The sequence below is a fragment of the Anolis sagrei genome, chromosome 3 (genome assembly GCF_037176765.1).
Source record: "Anolis sagrei isolate rAnoSag1 chromosome 3, rAnoSag1.mat, whole genome shotgun sequence".
NCBI classification, from domain to species: domain Eukaryota; kingdom Metazoa; phylum Chordata; class Lepidosauria; order Squamata; family Dactyloidae; genus Anolis; species Anolis sagrei.
In genome coordinates, this window is record NC_090023.1 from 126,947,176 (window position 1) to 126,969,208 (window position 22,033).

General features: G+C 41.3%; 1 protein-coding gene across 2 annotated transcripts in view; it reads right to left on the bottom strand.

Moving 5' to 3' along the window:
• The window catches only part of UGGT2 (UDP-glucose glycoprotein glucosyltransferase 2), a 116,322-nt gene extending 95,828 nt beyond the window's left edge, over window positions 1-20,494 (bottom strand). For both annotated transcript variants that reach the window (XM_060769484.2, XM_060769485.2), the window contains exons 1-5: window positions 20,295-20,494; window positions 14,454-14,536; window positions 9,644-9,774; window positions 7,661-7,773; window positions 2,006-2,180 (exon numbers count right to left, since the gene is read on the bottom strand). In XM_060769484.2, the coding sequence (XP_060625467.2) occupies window positions 2,006-2,180; window positions 7,661-7,773; window positions 9,644-9,774; window positions 14,454-14,536; window positions 20,295-20,446 (654 nt within the window). In that variant the 5' untranslated portion in view covers window positions 20,447-20,494. The remainder of the gene's footprint in view (window positions 1-2,005; window positions 2,181-7,660; window positions 7,774-9,643; window positions 9,775-14,453; window positions 14,537-20,294) is intronic.
• Window positions 20,495-22,033: the final 1,539 nt, after the last annotated feature.

Sequence of the window (22,033 nt, forward strand, 5' to 3'; positions counted from 1 at the left end):
GCTTTCTACCCTTATGTTCAAATAATTCAACACGGAATTTGGACCCAGTGAATTAAAAATTAACTAAAACATATTTGACACAAGAAAATGACTACTATCCTAGCTCTGAACAGGATTCAGGACAAAATAGATAGAATGAAATGATGTCTCTTAGAGGCATAATCAACAATTTTTCAATTTTTCAAGAATGGGAATAAGGATAGAGTTCAGCCACACAGAAGACCTCTGAGGGGCACACAGTTTCCTTTCTCCATCCCCAATTATAGAGGTGTCTTGGAATGTAAGGGCTGATAGTATACAGGGAACAATTTGGAAAGAGTGATATTTCACTCAGACAGCAGGAGTCAGGGCAGAGAGAGGGACCCCAGGAAACTACAAAAAAAAGAGGAATATCAAACCTTATGGAGATGTGTTATTTCTACATATGGTATATTCAAGAAGTAAAGATTTCCCTTCTACTTTTTAGTATTAACATTACAATGCATACCTTCAAAACAGGGGTTTATTGGAAAATATGAACTTTAAGCAGAACAACTTTTTCTTCTGCTGCTCGTTTCCAAGATTTCCTATTCCTGTTCACCTAAGGAAACTCATCAATATCCTCAAATGAAACCTGCTTAGTTATGTTTAAAGACAGCAAACCTCAGGGACTCCAGAAGAGCTTGTCTTAAAGAGCAGAGGTGAATGAATCTGTCTCTTTCATGTACTTATAGATCTGCTTTTTTTCAACAAGATTTCAAAGAGTTAAGGGATTTATGAATTTGTGATAAGAACATTACAAAATTCGTATGAAAAGATAATTAAATAAACTCAACTATCTGCATTGGCCAGATTCAATAGATATAGATATCCTTAGTTTGGAAAAGACAGTTGCATCTGTTTACTTTATGACTGTCAAAAATGAGGAGCTTATCAGAAAATGCAGAGGCAACCCTAATTTAAAACCAATTGGATTCAGGACTAAGGATGCACATGCCACTGGCAATAATATCTACTAAATACAGAGAACTTATTTCTGGGCAAATAGGCACAGAAGTGTGCTGTGGAACAACTATCACTGCCTTAGTCCAATAGTCTTCCAAATTTAAAACTTTTAATGTGACAGGACAGTGCCTGAAGCATGCCTTGAAAAATAGAATCCATTTAATACATGACTTTACCATTTAATAGTAAAGTCCATGACACAGTGATACCTTTTTTGCCCAACCAAAATCCTACTGCTTCATGTTTTACTGAGCAAGTTTCCCTCCCTCTCTCCAGGTCCATAAATGGGCAAAGTGAGAGAAGTAAAGATCCACTCTGTTTCTTGGATCTAACAACAGGAAATCCTGGAAGCAAAACTACTGTCAAAAAACATGATCTGAACTCCAATTGACTGAGTAAACAAGATGAGACACCAGGCAATAATACTCATTTCATAATAATGCAGTTGCAAGACTTGCTGCACATTGTTCTTGGAGCTGATTGACACAGAGCAACGGTCTTTTTTTGCACATAAAAGTGAAATTCACTTTTCCAGATTGGTAGAGGATTGCAATTTGTCTTCACCTTTGGTTAAATTAAATCTGTTTAATTTAGCAAATAAAATTTAACCTAGGCTGCAAACTTTGGTTTCAAAAGCAGCTCTTGCTACCATTAATGATAGTCAGCAAGCCACACAAAGAAAGTATATGCACACCTTCTCCATGCATGATCCAATAACTTCACCTCCCCTTTTGGTTCAAATGTGGTCAATAGGCTCTGAAAAGAAAATTGAGGGCCCTTCGACACAGCCATATAACCCAGAATATCAAGGGAGAAAATCCCATAATATATGCTTTGAACTGGGTTATCTAAGTCCACACTGCCATATATTCCAGTTTAAAGCAGATAGTGTGGGATTTTATTCAGCTGTGTGGAAGAGTCCTGAGTAGGACCTGACCCGATACTGGAAAAGGCTAAAAAAAAAAAATCAGATTAATTTCATGTGAATGGGAGAACATATCACTTCTACACGTGCACCTACCTGGATGTAATGTCGCAGAATGTAAACAATCTCCTCCTTTTGGGCTTTCTCAGACAGTACTTTGTGAAACGTGGCAAAGTCCTTGGTACCCATTTCAGCATAAAGGATCACCACTGGGGAAGATTCATTGAGTGTAGGGTATTTATGATCTCCTTTGAACAGATATGGCTTGGGCCTTGGGTTAAAAACAAATAATTGTCTTGTCAAGTCAGCATGAATGATGCTGGAATGAGCATGTCAGATGGAAACAACTGACAAAAGCTACTCATATTACCATTGAATACATATTTACACAGAAGCAAATCCCACTGTGTTGCGGATGGGGGTACTTCCAGGTAGCAGATATAAGACAAAGCTCAGAAAAGTTACTTTTTTGCACTACAGTCACTATTTCAATTTTCTGGGAGATTCTGGGAATTTTAGAGCAAAATTACATTTCTGGGCTCTGGGATTGTAGCCTGAGACACAAAAAAGGACATAACAGTTGGTATAGCTCAGGCATGGGCAAACATTGACCCTCCAGGTGTTTTGGACTTCAACTCCCAAAATTCCTAACACCCTACCAGAATTCCCACTGGATGTTAGGAATTGTGGGAGTTAAGGGCCAAAACACCTGGGTGAAAGGGCAAAGTTTGCCCATGCCAGCTATAGCTGGGTGTATGAATGAATTTTATTACTGTTTCAGACCAGGAAACATTAAAACATGCAGATGAGCTCTAGTTTCAAACTAATAATTAAAATCATGAGCAAATAATTTCTCCAAGACAGAGGTAATAACTATATTGAAGCAAGCAGAAAATAATGGAGGCTATTAAATTTTAATTAACATGTAACATCCAGGCTGCTCGTGTGGTGTAATGATTTGAGCACTGTACTATGACTTGAGATCAGGGTTCAGTTCCCCACATGGCCATGGAAATCCACTCAGTGAGTTTGGTCAAGTGCCAGAAAGGTCCTTTGGATGCCATGCATCCAAAACTACTTGAAGGCACACCACAACAATGATAGTTACTAGACAAAGCACAAAAGCAATGATTGAAGACAGGGCTAGTTCAAACTCCAGTTGGAGTCAAGTTTAATTTCTGAATTCCCTATTGGATTAGCAGTTCCTTCATAGCTCCATATGTACTCAGAAATGATCCTCTGCTTCAGATGAATTCCATGTTCTACAATAATTTATTAACTATGGACCACTGCCATATAAAGTCCAGATTATCTGCTTTAAACGGGATTATATGGCAATGTAGATTCATATAATCCAGTTCAAAGCAGATAATGTCAGTTATGTGCTTTGATAATCTGGATTACATGGCAGTGTAGAAAGAGCCTAAATCTACATTGCCAGACAATCTGGGATAAGAAGATAATCTGGGATTAGATCCTGGGATATAGGACAATGTAGATCCAGTTCAAACCAGATAATGTGGATGATCTGCTTTGATAATCTGTATTATATGGCAGTGTAGAAGGGGTTTATGACTATTCAGTGACTTCCCATTCCCAAACCATACAGCACTTAATCTCATAATTTATGCGCTAACTTCTGCTAGAAGGATATCCACAGTGAGCAGGGCAAAAGAAAGAACAAACTGCAACGTTTAATGTAATCTAGCACCCACACAGCTCTTCCATTTTTCCGTAGTTCACAAGAAACTAGGTGTCATTTTCCTCAGGACATGCGAGAGCCTAGCCAGGGGAAATCTACAGAGACAATCACAGACACTTTCAATCTATTTGTGCCCTCTTCAGTTGTGTTGTTGTGTGTCTAAGGCAAATCTATCACAGGATTTTCTTGGAGAGATTTGTTCAGGAGGGGGAGTTGCCTTTGCTTTCTCTGGAGGCTGAGAGAGAGTGACTTGCCTAAGGACACCTAATTCATTTTCATGGCCAAGCTGGGATTCGAACCTAGACTGAAAGTGTCTTAATTTGACACTCAAACCACTGCACCAGTTTGTGCAAATTAGCACAAACTGGTAAAACCCTTCATAACTGGATAGAATATCCTTAGTACTTAATCCTGGCAGCTGATTTCAACTGACCAAAACCTGTTTGATCTCCCTCCTTCTCTGTTCCCTACCCACTTAGTTCTTCGTTGTAGATTGTGATTTTAAAAGCCCAATTAGTCTTACTCTGAAACCAAATAGTTATTCAGGTAACTCATTAAATTCCATGGTTGGCCCCCAATGTTCCTAAATAAAAATGGGCAATATGACTGTCAAGGGTGGTCAGTGGCCACTGTAGTATGTGTAAAGGAGTTGCATTGATAAAGAAATGTGCATGGAACTGCCTTCAAGGTTTGTCTGAAGAGAAAAACCTTCATGGAAGTAGGCTCATAAAAGATTACCCTCATAGTAACTTGCAATAACTTCATCAGATGCAAGATTCCCCCCCCCCCCCCAATTTGTACACACTTTAAAAACAGTTTAAAGGCAGAGTCCCATAGAGCCCATCATACAACGCAAAACTACTTCTAGCTATTCCCCGTGGGACTTGGTCTTAAAATGTGTTCAAAGTGTATGGAAACTGAGGTTTTAGGAGCTGGGTAGCAATTGTCTTCAGAGTTCTCAATTTGAGCAGAAACTGGTAAAGGCGCTAATTTACACATGGGGTGGGAATTGTCAGATTTCCACGTGTTAGATCATTTTGACAAATTGTGTGTGTGTGTGTCAGGAGCGAATTGAGAAACTGCAAGTTTCTTCTTGTGTGAGAGAATTGCCCGTCTGCAAGTACGTTACCCAGGGGATGCCCAGATGTTCTCTCATGTCCCCGAATGGGAAGCTGGAGCTGGCAGATGGGAGCTCACCCCACTCCCCCGATTTGAACCATTGACTTTTCAGTCAGCAGTCCTGCCAGCACAAGGGTTTTAACCCATTGCGCCCCCAGGGGCTCCATTTTGGCAATGTTAAAGAATAGGTGTTCCCATGGGCAGCCTTGAAATGAGCCTCGATGCTCCTTTTCTCACCAGTAATCCTCTTGAATTAAACTTTTATGGCAATTTATTTTAAATAATGTATTCTTCAGGAACTGAGCAATTTTGATATATCACCACTGTGCTGTTGGTATATTTCCCCTTGATTTTGGACTTCTGCAATTGCTAAGTTTCCCTTTTTAGAAGACTGCGGAATGGGCGGTGACTAGACTTGCCCTTGTGTCAGAACGTGAAGGATGACAGTAGAAACAGACAAAAGTACATTGTGTGTGATGGAGTGAATATATTATCCATTTTCCTTATAAATAGAATGGAACAAAATGCTAAGGAAAGAAGACAATCCCTTAGCTCCCCCCGCCACAATGGGATGAGGTCTATATAAGCAGCTTCAGCTTAACAATACAAGGAAACCTATACAGAAGTACCTCCAGCATAACAACACAAGGAAACTTGCTTATTTCAATTTGAGGCTATGAATTAATAGCCATATGTGGCAAGAGTGTTCATGCTCTGTAAGCATACCTGACAAAGCTTTGGGGATGTTAGCCAGTGTTTGGAAAGAATTAAAGCACCAATGTGGCATTGGGGGTTGTTTGGTGGTGGTGGACATTTGGAGGGATGGGTGTGTTGTTTTGTGGTGTGTACGGGGGAAGGCATGAAATTTCGCTGTGCAGTAGCACAATGATAAATAGAGTTATTCTGTTCTATTCTAAGTCAAACATCATTGACTCTGAGAGAGAAAGAATAGCAACAAGCAAAGAAATTGCGAAAGTCCCAATTTGAGTTTCGGAACGAGACTAAAAGGGCAGGATTATAACATCTCATTTGAAATGTAAAGTCCAACATAGCATCTTTGATGCACAGAGAAATACAGGGAATGGTTGCTATATCATTAACAGTAACGCATCCTGGAGCAGAAAGACATAGTGTAAAGTTGATGTGACATCTCTTTCTGAACCCCTTAATCCAGTGTTTCTCAACCTTCCTAATGCCGTGACCACTTAATACAGGTCCTCATGTTGTGGTGATGCCCAACCATAACATTATTTTCGTTGATACTTCATAACTGTAATTTTGTTATGATTATTGTTATGAATTGTAATGTACAGTAAATATCTGATATGCAATATGTGTTTTCATTCAATGGTCCAAATTTAGGACAAATACCCGATATGCCAAAGTTTGAATACTGGTGAGGTTTCGAGTAGGTTGGGAGTTACAGTTCACCTGCATCAATAGAGCAATGCGCACCCAACTGATGGATCTGGACCAAACTTAGCACAAATACCCAATATGACCAACTGTTGGGGTTGTGAGGGGGGGGGGGGCTCATCCAACATGATGGTAATTGTAGTTCTCCCTGCATCCAGAGAACCCTGGGATCCCCACCAATGATGGATCTGAACCAAACTGGGCACACAGGCCCAACGTGGCTAACTATGAATACAGGTGGGGATTTAGGGATGATTGACCTTGGCATATGGGAGTTGTAGTTCACCCACATCCAAAGAGCACTGAACCCAGCTGATGACGGATCTGGACCACACTTGGCACACAACATGGCCAACTGTGAATACTAGTGGGTTTTGGGAAGGATTGACCCATGATTTGGGAGATGTAGTTAACGCACATCCTTAAGCATTTTCTAATGAGAGCATTGATTAAAAAAACAAAAGTGAAGAGTGACTTTTTTTCTAATAGTGTTACAAACTACCTAAGCTGCTTCTGCTGCTCCTCCTAATGCTACTGGGCCACTCTCAGTTCCACACTGCACAGGTGCTTTCCCTCTGCCTTGAAGGGACGTGAGCCTCCCTCCAGCCTCGTGCGCTCTCCCCCATATGCGCATCACACTGCTATGAGCCGAACATGCCTGCTCTCCCCTCCCCTCTTGGAATCTCAGAAACAACCCTCCCCTTGGCTGAGAGGCCAGCTGAGAGGCTGAACAATCACAGCAGGAGGAGGGCTTTTGCTGGGAGGATTCACTGTTTCCAAAAAGGAAAAGGACAGGCGGAGAGACCTTCAACCTTCTCTGCCAAAATGGTTACTAAGACCATTAGAAATATGTGTTTTCTGATAGTCTTTGGTGACATCTCTGAAACTCCCCTCGTGAACCCCCCCCCCCTCCCCGCCCGGGTCCCAACCTCCAGGTTGAGAAACGCCACCCTAATCCCATCTTTATGCTGTGAAACCCCATCCTTAAAACAGTCTTTTACTGGTTAATGGAGAAGGGAGAGCAGGTGGTCAAGGGAGAACAATCCAGTTCCTATAGCTGCATACACAGCAATGAAGGATGATATCTACCCATAGGAACATAGATAATTGTCTCTCTCACACACAATTTCCATTGGCAAATTAATAAAGAAGTTAGGGAGGGGATGCAATAGCTAAAAGGTTGGTTGGGGATAAGAAAGATGTCACCTAGTTTCTCCTGGTGGAACTTTACAGTATGTATTCCTCCAGTAGCTATCAAAGACACCAATGCTTAGACCCAGATTCAACCTTAAAATCCTACTTTTGGGGGATTACTGCTCCCAGAATCCTCCAGCAAGAAAGATGAGTTCACTGCTGGGTGGTACATTTTGCAAGCTAAAGTCCAAAAAGTATCTCTTCCAAGCTTTATATGACGAGAAAGAAAGTAAGCATGCACCTCCAAGAACAAGGAGAAAGCTTTTGTTCTGAAGTATCTTTTAAAAAATAGATCAATCAAGACAGCTCATTAAACTTACCTCGTAGCAACCTTCTTCAAAAGTTTCTTAATTTCACTAGTCTTACAGGTGCTCTTCCCATGGATAACCACAAATGCACTGCAACCTTTCAGCGGAGGCTCATCAGCTGCAATCTAATATTTCAACAATTACACTCACTCCAACTGGCGTAATTGCATTTCAGCCTAAAAGTAACTCACCTTCTTTTGATTAAAACTGCTCTTCAGCTGCTATCACATTGTATGTCAAAGTACTTGCTAGGGATGTGAGGGGAATATACGGAGAAGATCAAAACTCTAGAAGTAAAGTGTTACCAACCTCTCAGAATTCTGAATATCTCCAGTTATTTGGATGTTTGAGATAGGCTACTTTCTGTCCTAGTCAAAGAAACTTTGTACAGTCTACTCTCTCTCTCTCTCTCTCTCTCTCTATGTGTGTGTGTGTGTATGTGTATGTATGTATGTATATATATATATATATATATATATATATATATATATATGAAGGTAAAGGTAAGGGTTTTCCCCTCACATTAAGTGCAGTCGTGTCCAACTCTGGGAGTTGGTACTCCTTTCCATTTCTAAGCTGAATAGCCAGCGTTGTCCATATATGCCTCCAAGGTCATGTAGCCAGCATGACTGCATGGAGCGCCGTTACCTTCCCGCCAGAGCAGTACTTATTGATCTACTCACATTTCCATGTTTTTGAACTGTTAGGTTGACAGAAGTGGGGCTAACAGAAGGAGCTCACGCTGCTCCCCGGATTCAAACTTGTGACCTTTCGGTTAGCAAGTTCAGCAGCTCAGTGGTTTAACCCACTGCACCACTGGTGTGTGTGTGTGTGTGTGTGTGTGTGTATATCCATGTATAAGTGTAGATGTCAGTTTTTTAAAAAATCAATCCAAATACCTAGGTCAACTTATCCATATATTAATTTGAGCAGCTTAACTCTTATCAAAAAGGTAACTATTCCTTCCTCTGAGTAGAGTGGCAAAAGGCAAAAACTTAGTCCATCCTCAAAGAACCTAAAAAGAAGCACTGACTCTTTATACTCTCTGTGCCGTGGTGCCACTTCTGGACTTTGCTTGGGAGGGAAAGTGGTGGCAAACAGGGAGAGGGGAAGCTTGAGATGCTACTTGGGCTTCCCCTCTCTGTTGACTGACCCTTGACTTATCGATGAATTGTATCAAAATACACAACTATTCACCTGATTAGACAAATGCCTTTCTAAAATCTATCTCAGTTTGGCTGTCAACACACAGTATTGCATTCCAGTACAAAACATACTTGAATTTTGCAGAATACCAACTGCAATCAAACTGGGTGGTCTTTTTGATCATGGTTTGTTTAACTAGCCATAGGTAAAAGAACAACTCCATATCTGCCAGAATTCAGGCACAATCAGAAATGGTTAATACTAAAACAAAAGCAAAAAGAAAGGAGAAGGAAGACTACATGAGCCCAAGGATTATAGAGGGTTGTTTCTGTCAGGAGAATCTATGGTTTCATCTTATATATAAACAAGACCAAAATGTTTGGACTCAAAGGAATGAATGATCGGGAATCTTTTTTTTCTTGCAAAAGGTCTGTAATCTTATATAACCTCTACAAAAGACATGCAGATGTACAAAGGAAAACCTCCCACCAAACGGAAATATCAACAAACCAATAACTACAAAACTACCCAGAAACACAACAGCAAATGTCTTTATTGCTCCTAACGGGTTTGGGAAATAGTCTGGATATTAGTAGAAGGCGTAAACAGGGATAAAAACAAAATGATAATCAGCAAGATTTAATAACCTTACTTTTCTCCAAGATTTAACAATTTAAATTCAAGAAATTATGGCTGGAGTTGTCCTGTAAACTGTGATTAGTTTATGCTTTGTATGAGTTTTATTTATGCTGAGAAGCTCTTTCAAAAAGACAAATGAAGCAGCAAAATTTACCATGTGAAGTACAGTCATACCTACATAACAAGTATGTATCAGACAATTTTACACACCTGCTGAAACATCCGAATGGTAGGGGAATGAGCTCTCAGGGAAAGAGAAAACTTCAAAAGATTAATCTGCCAGTTTGAGAGGAACTGCCCTGCTTTCTTCAAGATTAAGTTGTAATAAGAATGTTCTGAAACTGTATTGAAAGAAAAACAACAACAAAAAGGAAACAAAAGGGAGGTGTTAACATCTTCCTCCAAATACAAATTAATGTAACAGGAAACAGATATGATACTACAGATATATTGCTAGTCCAAAGCATAAACATGCAATAATATGTTAAATACATTGTATGTTAAATCATGTTAAACACATTGAAATACACAAGAATGTGGACAATTTCAACAGAAAGGAGGAAACCATGAAAACGAAGAAAATATGGCTATCAGTATTGTAAAAAAACTCTAAAATCAGGACAGTAAATAAAGAACACTACTCAGAAAACAGTGGAATTCCAGACAGGAAACAATCAGGGCCAGCTAATGCCTCCCAACAAAGGATTCCCCAAGGCAGGAAGCAGCCAGGCTTTGCAGCTGCAAGGCCATTTAGTGCTAACCAAGGTGGCCAATTGCAACATTCACACCTACCTCAAGCAAACAAGAGTTCTTTCTCTCTACATGCACATCCCACAGCTATATAAACCTCACAGCTATATAAACCTAGTTTCCGACAGACCTCTCAACCTCTGAGGGTGCCTGCCATAGATGTGGGTGAAACATCAGGAGAGAATGCTTCTGGAACATGGTCATACAGCCCGGAAAATTCACAGTAACTCAGTATGTTAAATATTCTTTCATTATAGCACACTCATTAAAAACAACTGAAGTTTTAAACTTCAGTTACATAACATAGTGATGCAGTATGTTTTGTGTTCAACGAAAACTTTAAGAGAGCAAGGTTTTAGTATCAGCTCAGCTATGATCTTAGGCAAGTCACACTCTTTCAGAGAAAAGCAATGACAGACCCCCATCCAAACAAATCCTGCCTAGAAAATTGCATGATAGGGTTGATATAAGTTGAAAATGACTATAAAGTGTAAAAAATTAATATTAATATAGCACAGAAGCCATCAGAGAGGGCAACAGAGCTTGAAAAAGATACAAGTGCACAATTTACGACTTCAGTATTTCTGATGTAGGATGGAAGACTTGTCAACAGCTGCTCTCTCCAAAAATAGCTCCCTAATGTCAGCCTAAGGGGAAACCTCTTAGAAAGTTGTACTTTCTAGGAATGCACTTGTTTCTCCTTCCAGCCCAAGAATCAGTCACGAGATATTTGAATAAAGATCCCAAACACATATGATTAAACCGTACTACCATTCATTCTGACAACTAACAGATGGCATAGGCGAAAAAACAACAAAAATGGCAAAAAGAGAAGGAAGAAAATGGAGGCAGATATGAAAGAACTGAGTAACGGAAGAACAGAAAATAGGACAATGACTAGATAAACAAATAGAAAGAAAACAGGTTGTTTTTCTCCTTCACTCAGTGATTACATACATAATTTTCTTTCAACAAATAACAATTAGGGCTGAACACCTGGGAAAGTCCTTAAGGACTAAAGATTAAATAGAGAGCATTGCTTCATAACAACGCAATCAAGAAACTTGGGGAAATGTTTTGTTCTGTTCACTAGCAAGTGCTCAGCTGGCAGATTTCAGGGAGATTTACATTTGGTTTTTTTCTCCCCAAATCCATCCTTTGTACAGGATCACCTTGTAGCTAAAAGAAGTGCTGCCAGTCATAAAAAGGATGCTGCTTGTTGTGGGACCACATATTGTCCAGTTAACACATACCATACATATAAGTCCACCTCATGTATAAGTCATGGGGTATGCTGTTGAAAAGGGAAAGGGTCAGAGCCATTTCAAGGGGACAGCCACCCATAACTCCTGCTTCCATTTTCCCACCCACAAATTCAAAAAGGCCTTTTGCCACTCTGCTAACAGAAGGAGATGGTTACTTTTAAAAATAAAAGTCAAGATACAGTACAGGAACTATCCGCTTATTTAGATAAAGTGGCAAACAGCAAGAGTATAGGCTGGCCTGGGAAAACCTAAAGAAGCACCAATCCCCTCTACTTTCCTAGCATACTACTACTACTTACATTGACACATGGATAAGTTGACCCAGAGAGACTTATACAATCTCCTACATGATATATACATGTGATGGGAAATTACTGTATATGCTCATGTACAAGTCTAGAAATTTTAGTCAAGAAATCAAACCCCAAAACCTTGGTTGATCTATCTATAAGTCAATGTAGGTACTGTATCTTAACCTTTATGAAAGAAGGAACCATCTCAGAGTAGAGTGGCAAAACATGAGAGTTTAGTCCAGTGATTCCTAACCTGTGGTCCATGGATCACCAGTGGTCCGCAAGAACTAAAATGTGGTCCGCAGCCTTAACTGTTACTACACTGTTGCACCGGTCTCGCTAAACCCTCTTATAATCCTGAGGCTTATTAAATATGGGTTTCGGTGGGTGAGAAGATGGTGACTACTGGATCAGAAACTAGAGCTGATGTGGTCTATCCAGTGCAATTTTCTGAATCAGCACCCCAAATAACCAAACCAAATCTAAAGTTGACCAAAACTGATTTGTAACCCTTTTGGTACTAATGCTGGAGAGTGGTCCCTGTCAAAGTGGTTCCTGGTTTTAAAAAAAGGTTGGGAACCACTGGTTTGGTCTGACCCTGGAGACCTTCAAAGAAGCACAAAGATCCTCTACTCTCTCTACAACAGTGCCACTTCTGGAGTTTTTGAATGACTGGATGGGGAAATAGTGGCAGTGGCCACAGTCATGGGTGCTGGCCCCAAATGCTTTTCCTCTCTGCGGAATAATTCTAAACTTATGTATAGGTCATACCAAAATCCACAATTTTGGCCCGAAAACCTGTCCTTCACTTTTAAATGAGGTTAACTTAGACATGAGTATATATATGATAGACAAGATGGAACTGTGTGTGTGTGTGTGTGTGTGTATACATACATACACACACACTAGCTGCACCCGCCATGCTTTGCTGTGGCCAACCCTCTTTCTCTCCTCCTTTCCTAACCTCCTTCCTTCCCTCCCTCCTTCCCTTTTTTCTTTCCTCTTCTTCCTTCCTACCTTCCTTTCTTCTCTTCCTCTTCCTTTCCTTCCCCCCTTTCTCCCCTTTCCTCCTTCTCTCCCTATTCTTGGACTGCAACTCCCAGCAGTCCTCCTGATCTATCTACCTACCTACCTATCTCCATCGAATCTATCTATCTGGAGGATTGCTGGGAGTTGCAGTCCAGGAATAGGAAATTGGAAATATGCTGGGATTGTGGTGCCCTCAAAGAAATCCAAGGAGAAAAAAAGCTTGCATCTTGGAAGCAGTACATTTGGATCATCCTCCTCTCCTAAAGGGCCTGGTCTAGGGGATGCTGGGAGCTGTAGTCCAGAAGAGAGTGTGGATATGCTATTGTGTGTTTTGTTTGCTGGGTGAGTCATTTTGCGCATGCGCTGTAGCATCTTTTTGCTTCTTTGGCTTTTTAAGTCCCTTCCGCTGTGTTTTTCTGTGTTTTTCTGAGTGATGGTCACTTGTTGCCGTGATACGTGTATTGTGTCCAAATTTGGTGTCAATTCGACCAGTGGTTTTTGAGTTATGTTAATCCCACAAACGAACATTACATTTTTATTTATATAGATAGCAAACAAAGCATACAAAATTTATTAATTCAGTCCACACAGTGCATTAATTCAACCCATCCAATATGGAAAATGCACAGATTACAATGCACTCTACACAGAGTGCTATGTGCAGTCTTCAGCCAGCAGCTTTTACCAAAATTATATCTATTTCTTTCTTTTCTGCTCCCAGATAATGGCCCAGATCAGAAATAATGGAAAATCAGTTTGCCACTTGAATGAGTCTGAAGATCACATCTTCCTCTTCCTTTTTTTACAATTGGAAGAAAGCATTTGGAAGCTTTCACATTTTAAAATACCACAGCTGTCTGTTATATCTGAATATGGTGAAACTATGGTTAATGCAAAATCAAATTTTTGAACAAACCAGAATTTGAAACCATTCTTTGATCCTTGGTTTCTCTATAACTTTAAACAAAACCTATTTACCCAAACTAAGGTGTAATAGTAATCTCTACCATCTTTCAAGAAAGGAAACATAAACTTATATCTTCCTCTGAAAAAGAGAGAAAGGGTAGAACACACACCAAAGGCTTAGTACATGTCATGTGAAATTAGTTTCCTATTATGACTGAACTGGGCTAAATTCTAATGTTCCTGTTGCTAATGCAGATTAAATTAGTCAGGCACACACAAGGTTATCATTCATTGACCACAATATTAAATGTTGATTTTCATATGAATTAATAATTAAAGACTAAAGCCTACAGGGAGAACCTTTACATCGTTACAAAGCAATGGAAGCAGCTCACCCTTTTGACTCTTAAATCTCAAATGAATACACACATAAAATAAGCGATAAACATACAAGTGTGAATCATCAAGTGCAAATTCTCAAGTTACAAGGAGACGTGTTGATGGAGATAGAACTTTAATGTTTAATTAGTGATCTTATGAGTGATTTCATTTTTCATTTAACCCTTACTGAAGCAGTGGAGAAAGCCTTTCTTACATATACATCATTTGGGGGAAACCTATTTTCTTGGAAGAAACCCAGAAGTAAAGAGCTTTTGCTCACATCCTGCACAACAAAGTGTCAGCTTGACATGTGCCATCTTATCACAATAACATCTGGTGATAACTTCAAAAGGATCTGCCAGTTTCAAGTGGAAAACAGCTGGATAAATTACTCACCTCCTTTCTTGTATACTGTTAATTCTTTCACTGTTTCCAAAAACTGCCAGAACTGCTCATTGCTTTCTTCTGCAATGAATTCACTGTTAAAAATGTGTGCAATAATTAATAACCTTAGTATATTCATGCATGCATAATTTTTGGAAAAAGCTGAAGCATTTATATAGAGTTGCAAACTATTGCTCATCCCTAAATAATAGTGAAAGACATTTGAGATAACAATAGTATAACATTAGTCTGTAGAAGTCAGTCTAATGGCCCCATTAGCAAAGACATAAGTACCTCTATTAAAATCAAAGAATGTAAGACGCTAACAGCCCTGGGATTCCACAAATATTTATGTTAGGCAGTTATCTGTTATTTATATAATATTTATGACAAAATATCAAGAGGAAATTAAGGTTGCAATCTTAAATGTACTGGGCATAAATTCCATCAAAACCACTGGGACTTATTTCTGTATATTTATATCTTTATATATCTATGTCTATATACATAATAAAAGTGAAAATTGTAGATTTGTGTGTGACTGGGATGCCCACTTACACAGACAGGCTCTACTTCCATAAACGGCTTTAATACACAATGCTGAGGAGACACCAAAAAACCCTCCCTCCAATGATATTTCAAGTTATAGTGCGCATCATGAACATGTTGCCCAACCCCTGCCAATGTCCTCCCCAAACATCATACTGTCCACCATACAAGGAATGCTTTCATTCCTTGCTGTCTGGACAACAAGCACTATGACCCCCAGTGACAATGGATCTAGACCACATTTGGCACACAGAACCCCCATGGCCAAAGAAAAATACTGGAGAGGTTTAGGGGGAAATCATCTTGATTTATGGCCATTGTAGGTACTTGAATTTATAGTTCATTCGCAATTAAAGAGCACTCTGGGCCCTACCAATAATGGCCTTGGACTTAACTTGGCACACCGAACCCCCACAACCAACTGAAAATCTTGGAGGGATTTGGGGGAACTGATCTTCATTTCTGGATGCTATAATTCACTTACATCCAGAGACACTGTGACCACCACTGATGACGGTTCTGGACCAAATTTAGCACACAGAAACCCCATAACCAACTGAAGCTACTGGAGGGATTTAAGGGGACTGAACCACCATGGTGGGAGCTGTAGTTTATCCTGCAGCCAGAGATCAAATAGACAACGCTGGGCACCCAAGCTAATAATAAATAAAAAATAAACCCAAGGACAGCTAAAGATAGGATTGCAGATTCTCATATTATTGTAAACGCTCATAAAATAGAATTAATATAAAGTTAGCCATGAGCTCAGTAGTCAGATCTGCACTGTAAAATGGGCAGTTGAAAACTGACTACAGGAAGACATGCAAGTTATGCTACCCAATTATTCAACGTATGTAGCACGCATGCAGTCCCCCAACCTAGGACACAAGTGAAGGAACCCTGTGAAGGAATAAAATATATTACGCAACTTTAAACGAATGTTGTACAATTGAACAATGATGAGGCCGAGAATCTATGAAGTAAAATGTATATATATCAGTGAATTACAGATATGGTAATTGTATTGTTATACGATTTAACAACTTCTAGTGGGTTTTTGTGTAACCAGGTTATTTATTTACTTTACTTTTATCCTGCCTCTCTCCCTATAGAGACAGAAGGTGGCTAACAACACATTAGATTAGACAGAGGCTTTGTATTATTGCACACACTGCTTTTGATCAAGTCTAAGTGAGGCAGATCTGAATCCCATAACATTATCTGATTCAACATATTGTAATGGTGCTAAATTTTAACAGCTAAAGTAATTCATTCAAATCTAGCCCAACATATTATTCCTACTCTCCTTATCCAATATAATTACAGGAAGTCCTCAACTTACGATCATGATAGAATCTGTAAGTTGAATTTGCATGTAAGTTGGAACAGGTCCATTTTTAGTATAACTCCAGCCATATATGTGTGTGTGTGTGTGTGTATGTGTATGTGTGTGTATATATAGGTAGCTTTGAATAGAATAAGAAAGGATTAACACCCCTGTGTAGTTTGTTTTGCTATCTGTGCCCCTGTTCAGAAGATTTCACCTTGCTTTCGGTCCCTGTGAGAATTGGATTTTGAAAAAAATGGCTTGTTGTGGAAACAAGGATTGGTGAGAAAACTTCAGTGGAGACCCCTTTTCCCATGATAACTCTTTCAGAAGGGAATTTCTCTTCTGAAGGGTAGATTTTTCTCACTTCCTGTTGTCTCAACCCCATTCTTAACTAGGAGTCATTTGTAAGTTATAGGAGCTGCAGTGGCGCAATGGATTAAACCCTTTTGCTGGCTGAACTGCTGACCTGAAGGTCGGTGGTTTGAATCTGTGAGATAGGTTGAACTCCCATCTGTCAGCCTCAGCTTCCTGTGTGGAGACATGAGAGAAGCCTCCCACAAGGATGGTAACACACCCAGGAATGCCCTGGGCAACGTCCTTGCAGACGGCCAATTCTCTCACACCAGAAGCGACTTGCAGTTTCTCAAGTTGCTTCTGACATGATAAAAAGATTGCAAGTTGGATGTTTGTAACACAGGGACTGCCTGTATTTGATATAATTAGGGAGATGGATAATGTAGTCCAACATACTTGGGGCTAGCCTAACATAAAGCTTCTCTCCTTTCCTCGCTGCCCTTTCTATAACACAAACTCAGGGCCCTTCCACATGGCAATATAACTCAGAATATCAAGGCAGATAATCCACAATATTTGCTTTGAACTGAGTCCATAGTACCATATAACCCAGTTCAAAGAAGATAATGTGGGATTTTATACAGCTGTGTGGAAGGGGCCTCAGTGTTTAATTTTCCCAAACCATGACACTTCATCTAACCCTTTAGATCCACTTTTTCATTGTATCCTTATCCACCCGATGAAGAATTATTATTTTGGAGAGCTTGATGTCCACTTCATTGTACTTTCCACATTTCTCCACCTGAGGAAGACGTTAGACAGTCGAAACCGGTCTGGAAATCCTCTACGTGGATATCCTCTTACAAGGGACTGGAAGCTCCACTCAATAGTTTCTTTAGAGAAAGTAAGGGATCTTACACCCTTAAGAGGAGTCTGCTTTACAGCAAGAAAGACTCTACTTTTGTGACTGATGTAAAATCGCTGTATAAATAGTTTTTTGTTCCTTGTATATCGCTCAATGCTGTATTATATAAGTTGGTTATACGTTTAATATTGTATTATAGAAGCTGCAAAAAAAAAACATTTACCTTTGTGATTTATGTACTATGACTTGTAGTGGATTTGTGTTTGTTACTTCATCTATCTGACTTGGAAAGTTAGGTAAAGTCTTCAATAAGTAGTGGACCTAATTTGTCAGTCACAGGATCATAGAAGACTGGTGACTGACTTATTTATTGCAAAGACATAGCTTGAATTCAAAGGCATCTATTTTGAGAGCAATGGGAGGGGAGGTGGGATACCAAGGCTAGGAGTGAGAACAAGCATTGCCTGGATGCCTAGATATATCACAGGAGAAAACTTGCAACAAATGCTGTCTGCCCAAACAAAATGATGGTCTCCTCTTTGATGATGCACTTCAAGAGAGAGGAAATGGGGATTTTTTTAAATAAAAAGTATTTCAGGACAGTGTTCACAAAGAAGTCACCTTCAGGAGTCATCTAAAGGTCAAGTGACTTGAATACTACATAGTGTGGGTGACATATACAGCTGTACATAATTAAGTGACCACAGAACACTGCTTTTGAATACAGTATCTGAAACAGTGCCATGGGACTCCCGAATGTAAATTATTTGCTGACTGAAAGGTTGGCGATTCGAATCCGGGGAGCGGGATGAGCTCCCACTGTAAGGCCCAGCTTCTGCCAACCTAGCAGTCTGAAATCATGCAAATGTGAGTAGATCAATAGTTACCACTCTGACGTGAAGGTAACGGCGCTCCATGCAGTCATGCCAGCCACATGACCTTGGAGGTGTCTACGGACAACGCCAGCTTAAAAATGGAGATGAGCACCACCCCGCAGAGCTGGACTCAACTAGACTTTATGTCAAGAGGAAACCTCTAACTTTACTTTAACCCAGTAATGCAACAATTTCCCAGTGAATTACACTAAGCAACACACTTTTTGGTGCCTCAAACCCTGTTTCTGGGTATATTTGACCTGCTGATTCCAAAAACAATACCACTGTCCCCTTATTAGCTCTAGTTTGTGAGATACAGAACATATGTCATTTACCAATCGCCATCTGCTCGCCCATAAGAAATAATGATAACTATATCTATGAAACCAGAGCTGATGCAGACTATCCAAGGCAATGCTCTGAATCAGTGTCCCAAATAACTGTAGAAACAGGGCAAAAAACCAAAACAATAAGAATTTTTGTCGTAGTTTTGTGTTATTAGTGTTAGGTTAGACTCCTGAATAGTCCTGAATAGAGCAGGTCCACTGAACCAATTGTTAAGTGACTGGTCAACACACAGGTATAGCCTATTTATTCAATGGGTTTATTGTAGTGAGGAGTAACAGCAGGATTACAACCTTAGCCTGCTGCAGTTAAAAAATAACTCTTTAAGTGCCCTTCCACAAAGCCTATATCCCAGAATATCAAGGTCGAAAATCCCACGTTATCCGAGTGTGGACTCAGGGCCCTTCTGCACAGCCCTATATCCCAGAATATCAAGGCAGAAAATCCTACATTATCTGAGTGTGGACTCAGATAACCCAGTTCAAAGAAGATATTGTGGGATTTTCTGCCTTGATATTCTCAGATGTAGGGCTGTGTGGAAGGGCCCTAAGACATCATAACATTTTTGCAGTGAAGTAGGCTGCCATGGCTTCATGTGGAAAATATATGGGCCCTTCCACACAGCCCTATATCCCAGAATATCAAGGCAGAAAATCCCACAATATCTGCTTTGAACTGGGTTATCTGAGTCCACACTGCCATATATTCTAGTTCAAAGCAGATAATGTAGGATTTCATTCAGCTGTGTGTAAGTGGTCTTGATCTGAACCCAGGCCTCTTTGCTCAGAAGAGGAATGTCCCATTGCTCCAGACGTTGTTGTACTACATGTCCCCTAGCCTGCAGAGGCAATGGTGAATGATGCTGGGAATTGTAGTCCAACAACTTCTGAAGGGCTGGAGGATTCCTGCCCTATACTGCCATATAAAACAGATTAACAAATCAGTTCATCCACATTATCTGAGCTGGATTATATGAGTGCACACTGCCATATAATGCAGTTCAACGCAGATATTATAGATTTTATATGGCAGTGTAGAAGGGGCCACACTCTTGGCCTATCGCTCTCATCCCACAACATATTGGATCTCAGCTCTTAAATGTCTGGATGGGTGGCAAATCAGACCATTTCAGGGGATGCTGCAGGGTTTCTCTGTCACTTGAGGTTTGGAAGGCAGGCTGTAAGGGAACTCTCCAAGGTGCTGAACCCCTTTGGAGAGCTCCTTTGCAGCTAGCCCAGGCATGGGCCAACTTTGGCCCTCCAGGTGTTTTGGACTGCAACTTGTTGGAGGGCCAAAGTTGGCCCAAGCCTAGCTAGCCCAACATCGAGGATTTATTTACATTTATTTACAGTATTTCTATACCGCTTTTCTCACCCCTAGGGGGACTCAAAGCGGATGCATCTACACTGTGGAGTTAATGCAGTTTGGCACCACTTGAACTGCCATGGCTGAATTCTAAGGGATCACGTGGGTTTTAGTTTGGAGAGGCATCATCACTGTTTGGCAGAGGAGACTAAAGAGCTTGCAAAACTACAAATCCCGTGGTCCAATAGTACTGAGCCATGGCAGTTCCCTGCCTTCTCGCTGGGACTCACCTGGCCTCCAGCAGTAGTGGAGTCGCCGCCCACTTGGCCGCCAGCCGCGCCGACACCGCCTTCCGCGGGGGGCTCTGGACCCTGGGAGGGCGCCCCCCGAGAGCCAGCAGCAGCAGCATCGCCCCCGCCAAGAGGAGCTGAGCGCCGGCCATCGCGCCTCCCAGAACCGGGCAGAGCAGGAGCCGGAGGAGCTGCCACGCACAGCGGGTCAGCGGAGAACGCCCCGCTGCTTCCCCCAGCCAATCGCTTCGCTCCTTCGCTTCCGGGTTCTGCCCCCTTCAGCACCGCCCCCTGCGGTCCCGCTCTTCCCATTGGCCGGAGGGGCGCTCCAATCGGCGGCAAAGGCAACCCTGGAATTTGGGAGGCCCCGAAAGAAGAGGGGCGGGGCAAAGCTAAGGCAGGGGCGGGGCTTCCCGTGCTAGAGAAGGGGGAAAAGCGCGCGAAAAAATCCGCAGGACCACAAGATCTCTGGGGGCCCTTCCACACAGCCCCATATCCCAGAATATCAAGCCAGAAAATCCCATATTATCTGAGTATGGACTCAGATAACCCAGTTCAAAAGCAGATATTGTGGGATTTTCTGTCTAGACATTCTGGGATATAGACAGGGCTTTGTAGAAGGGCCCTGGGTGCTCAAATCCCATTACATACAATGGCGTACCAAAATGATATTCCTTATATGAAGAGACAATTTTTTTTGAACATTTTCTAGCTCTGGATGGTGGAATTCGGATGGGGATCTGTGGAATATGGATGGCTGTTTGAAATTCAGCCCTGGTTTAATTAGGCATGTCTCAGGAGGAGTCTACACAGCCTGTGCGCATTCAGGAGAAGGCCTACAAGCCACTCTAAACACCTTCGCAGAAGCATACGAGAAACTCGGCCTGTCATTGAACATCGAGAAAACCAAAGTGCTGCTCCAGCAGTCACCAGCCAACCCCTCACTAATGCCAGAAATGCAGCTTAATGGTGTAACATTAGAAAATGTTGACCATTTCCACTACCTTGGCAGCCACCTCTCTACCAAAGTCAACATTGACACCAAAATACAACACCGCCTGAGCTCTACAAGTGCAGCACTTTTCCAAATGAAGCAGAGAGTGTTTGAGGACCGGGACATCCGTAGGGATACCAAAGTGCTTGTTTATAAAGCTATTGTCCTCCCAACCCTGCTATACACCTGTGAAACGTGGACTGTCTACGGAAGTCACATGCAATTCCTGGAATGATTCCATCAGCGCTGCCTCCGGAAAATCCTGCAAATCTCTTGGGAAGACAGGCGGACAAGTGTCAACGTGCTGGAAGAAGCAAAGACCACCAGCATCGAAGAAATGGTCCTCCGCCATCAACTCCACTGGACCGGCCACATTGTCCAGATGCCCAACCACCGTCTCCCAAAGCAGTTGCTCTACTCCAAACTCAAGAATGGAAAACGGAATGTTGGTGGACAGGAAAAGAGATTTAAAGACGGGCTCAAAGCCAACCTTAAAAACTCCAGCTAGACACTGAGAACTGGGAAGCCCTGGCCCTTGAGCGCTCCAGCTGGAGGTCAGCTGTGACCAGCAGTGCTGCAGAATTTGAAGAGGCACAAATGGAGGGTGAAAGAGAGAAACGTGCCAAGAGGAAGGCGCCTCAAGCCGGGACCGCCTTCCACCTGGAAACCAATGCCCTCACTGCGGAAGAAGATGCAGAGCAAGAATAGGGCTCCACAGTTACCTACGGATCCACAAGAATACTGA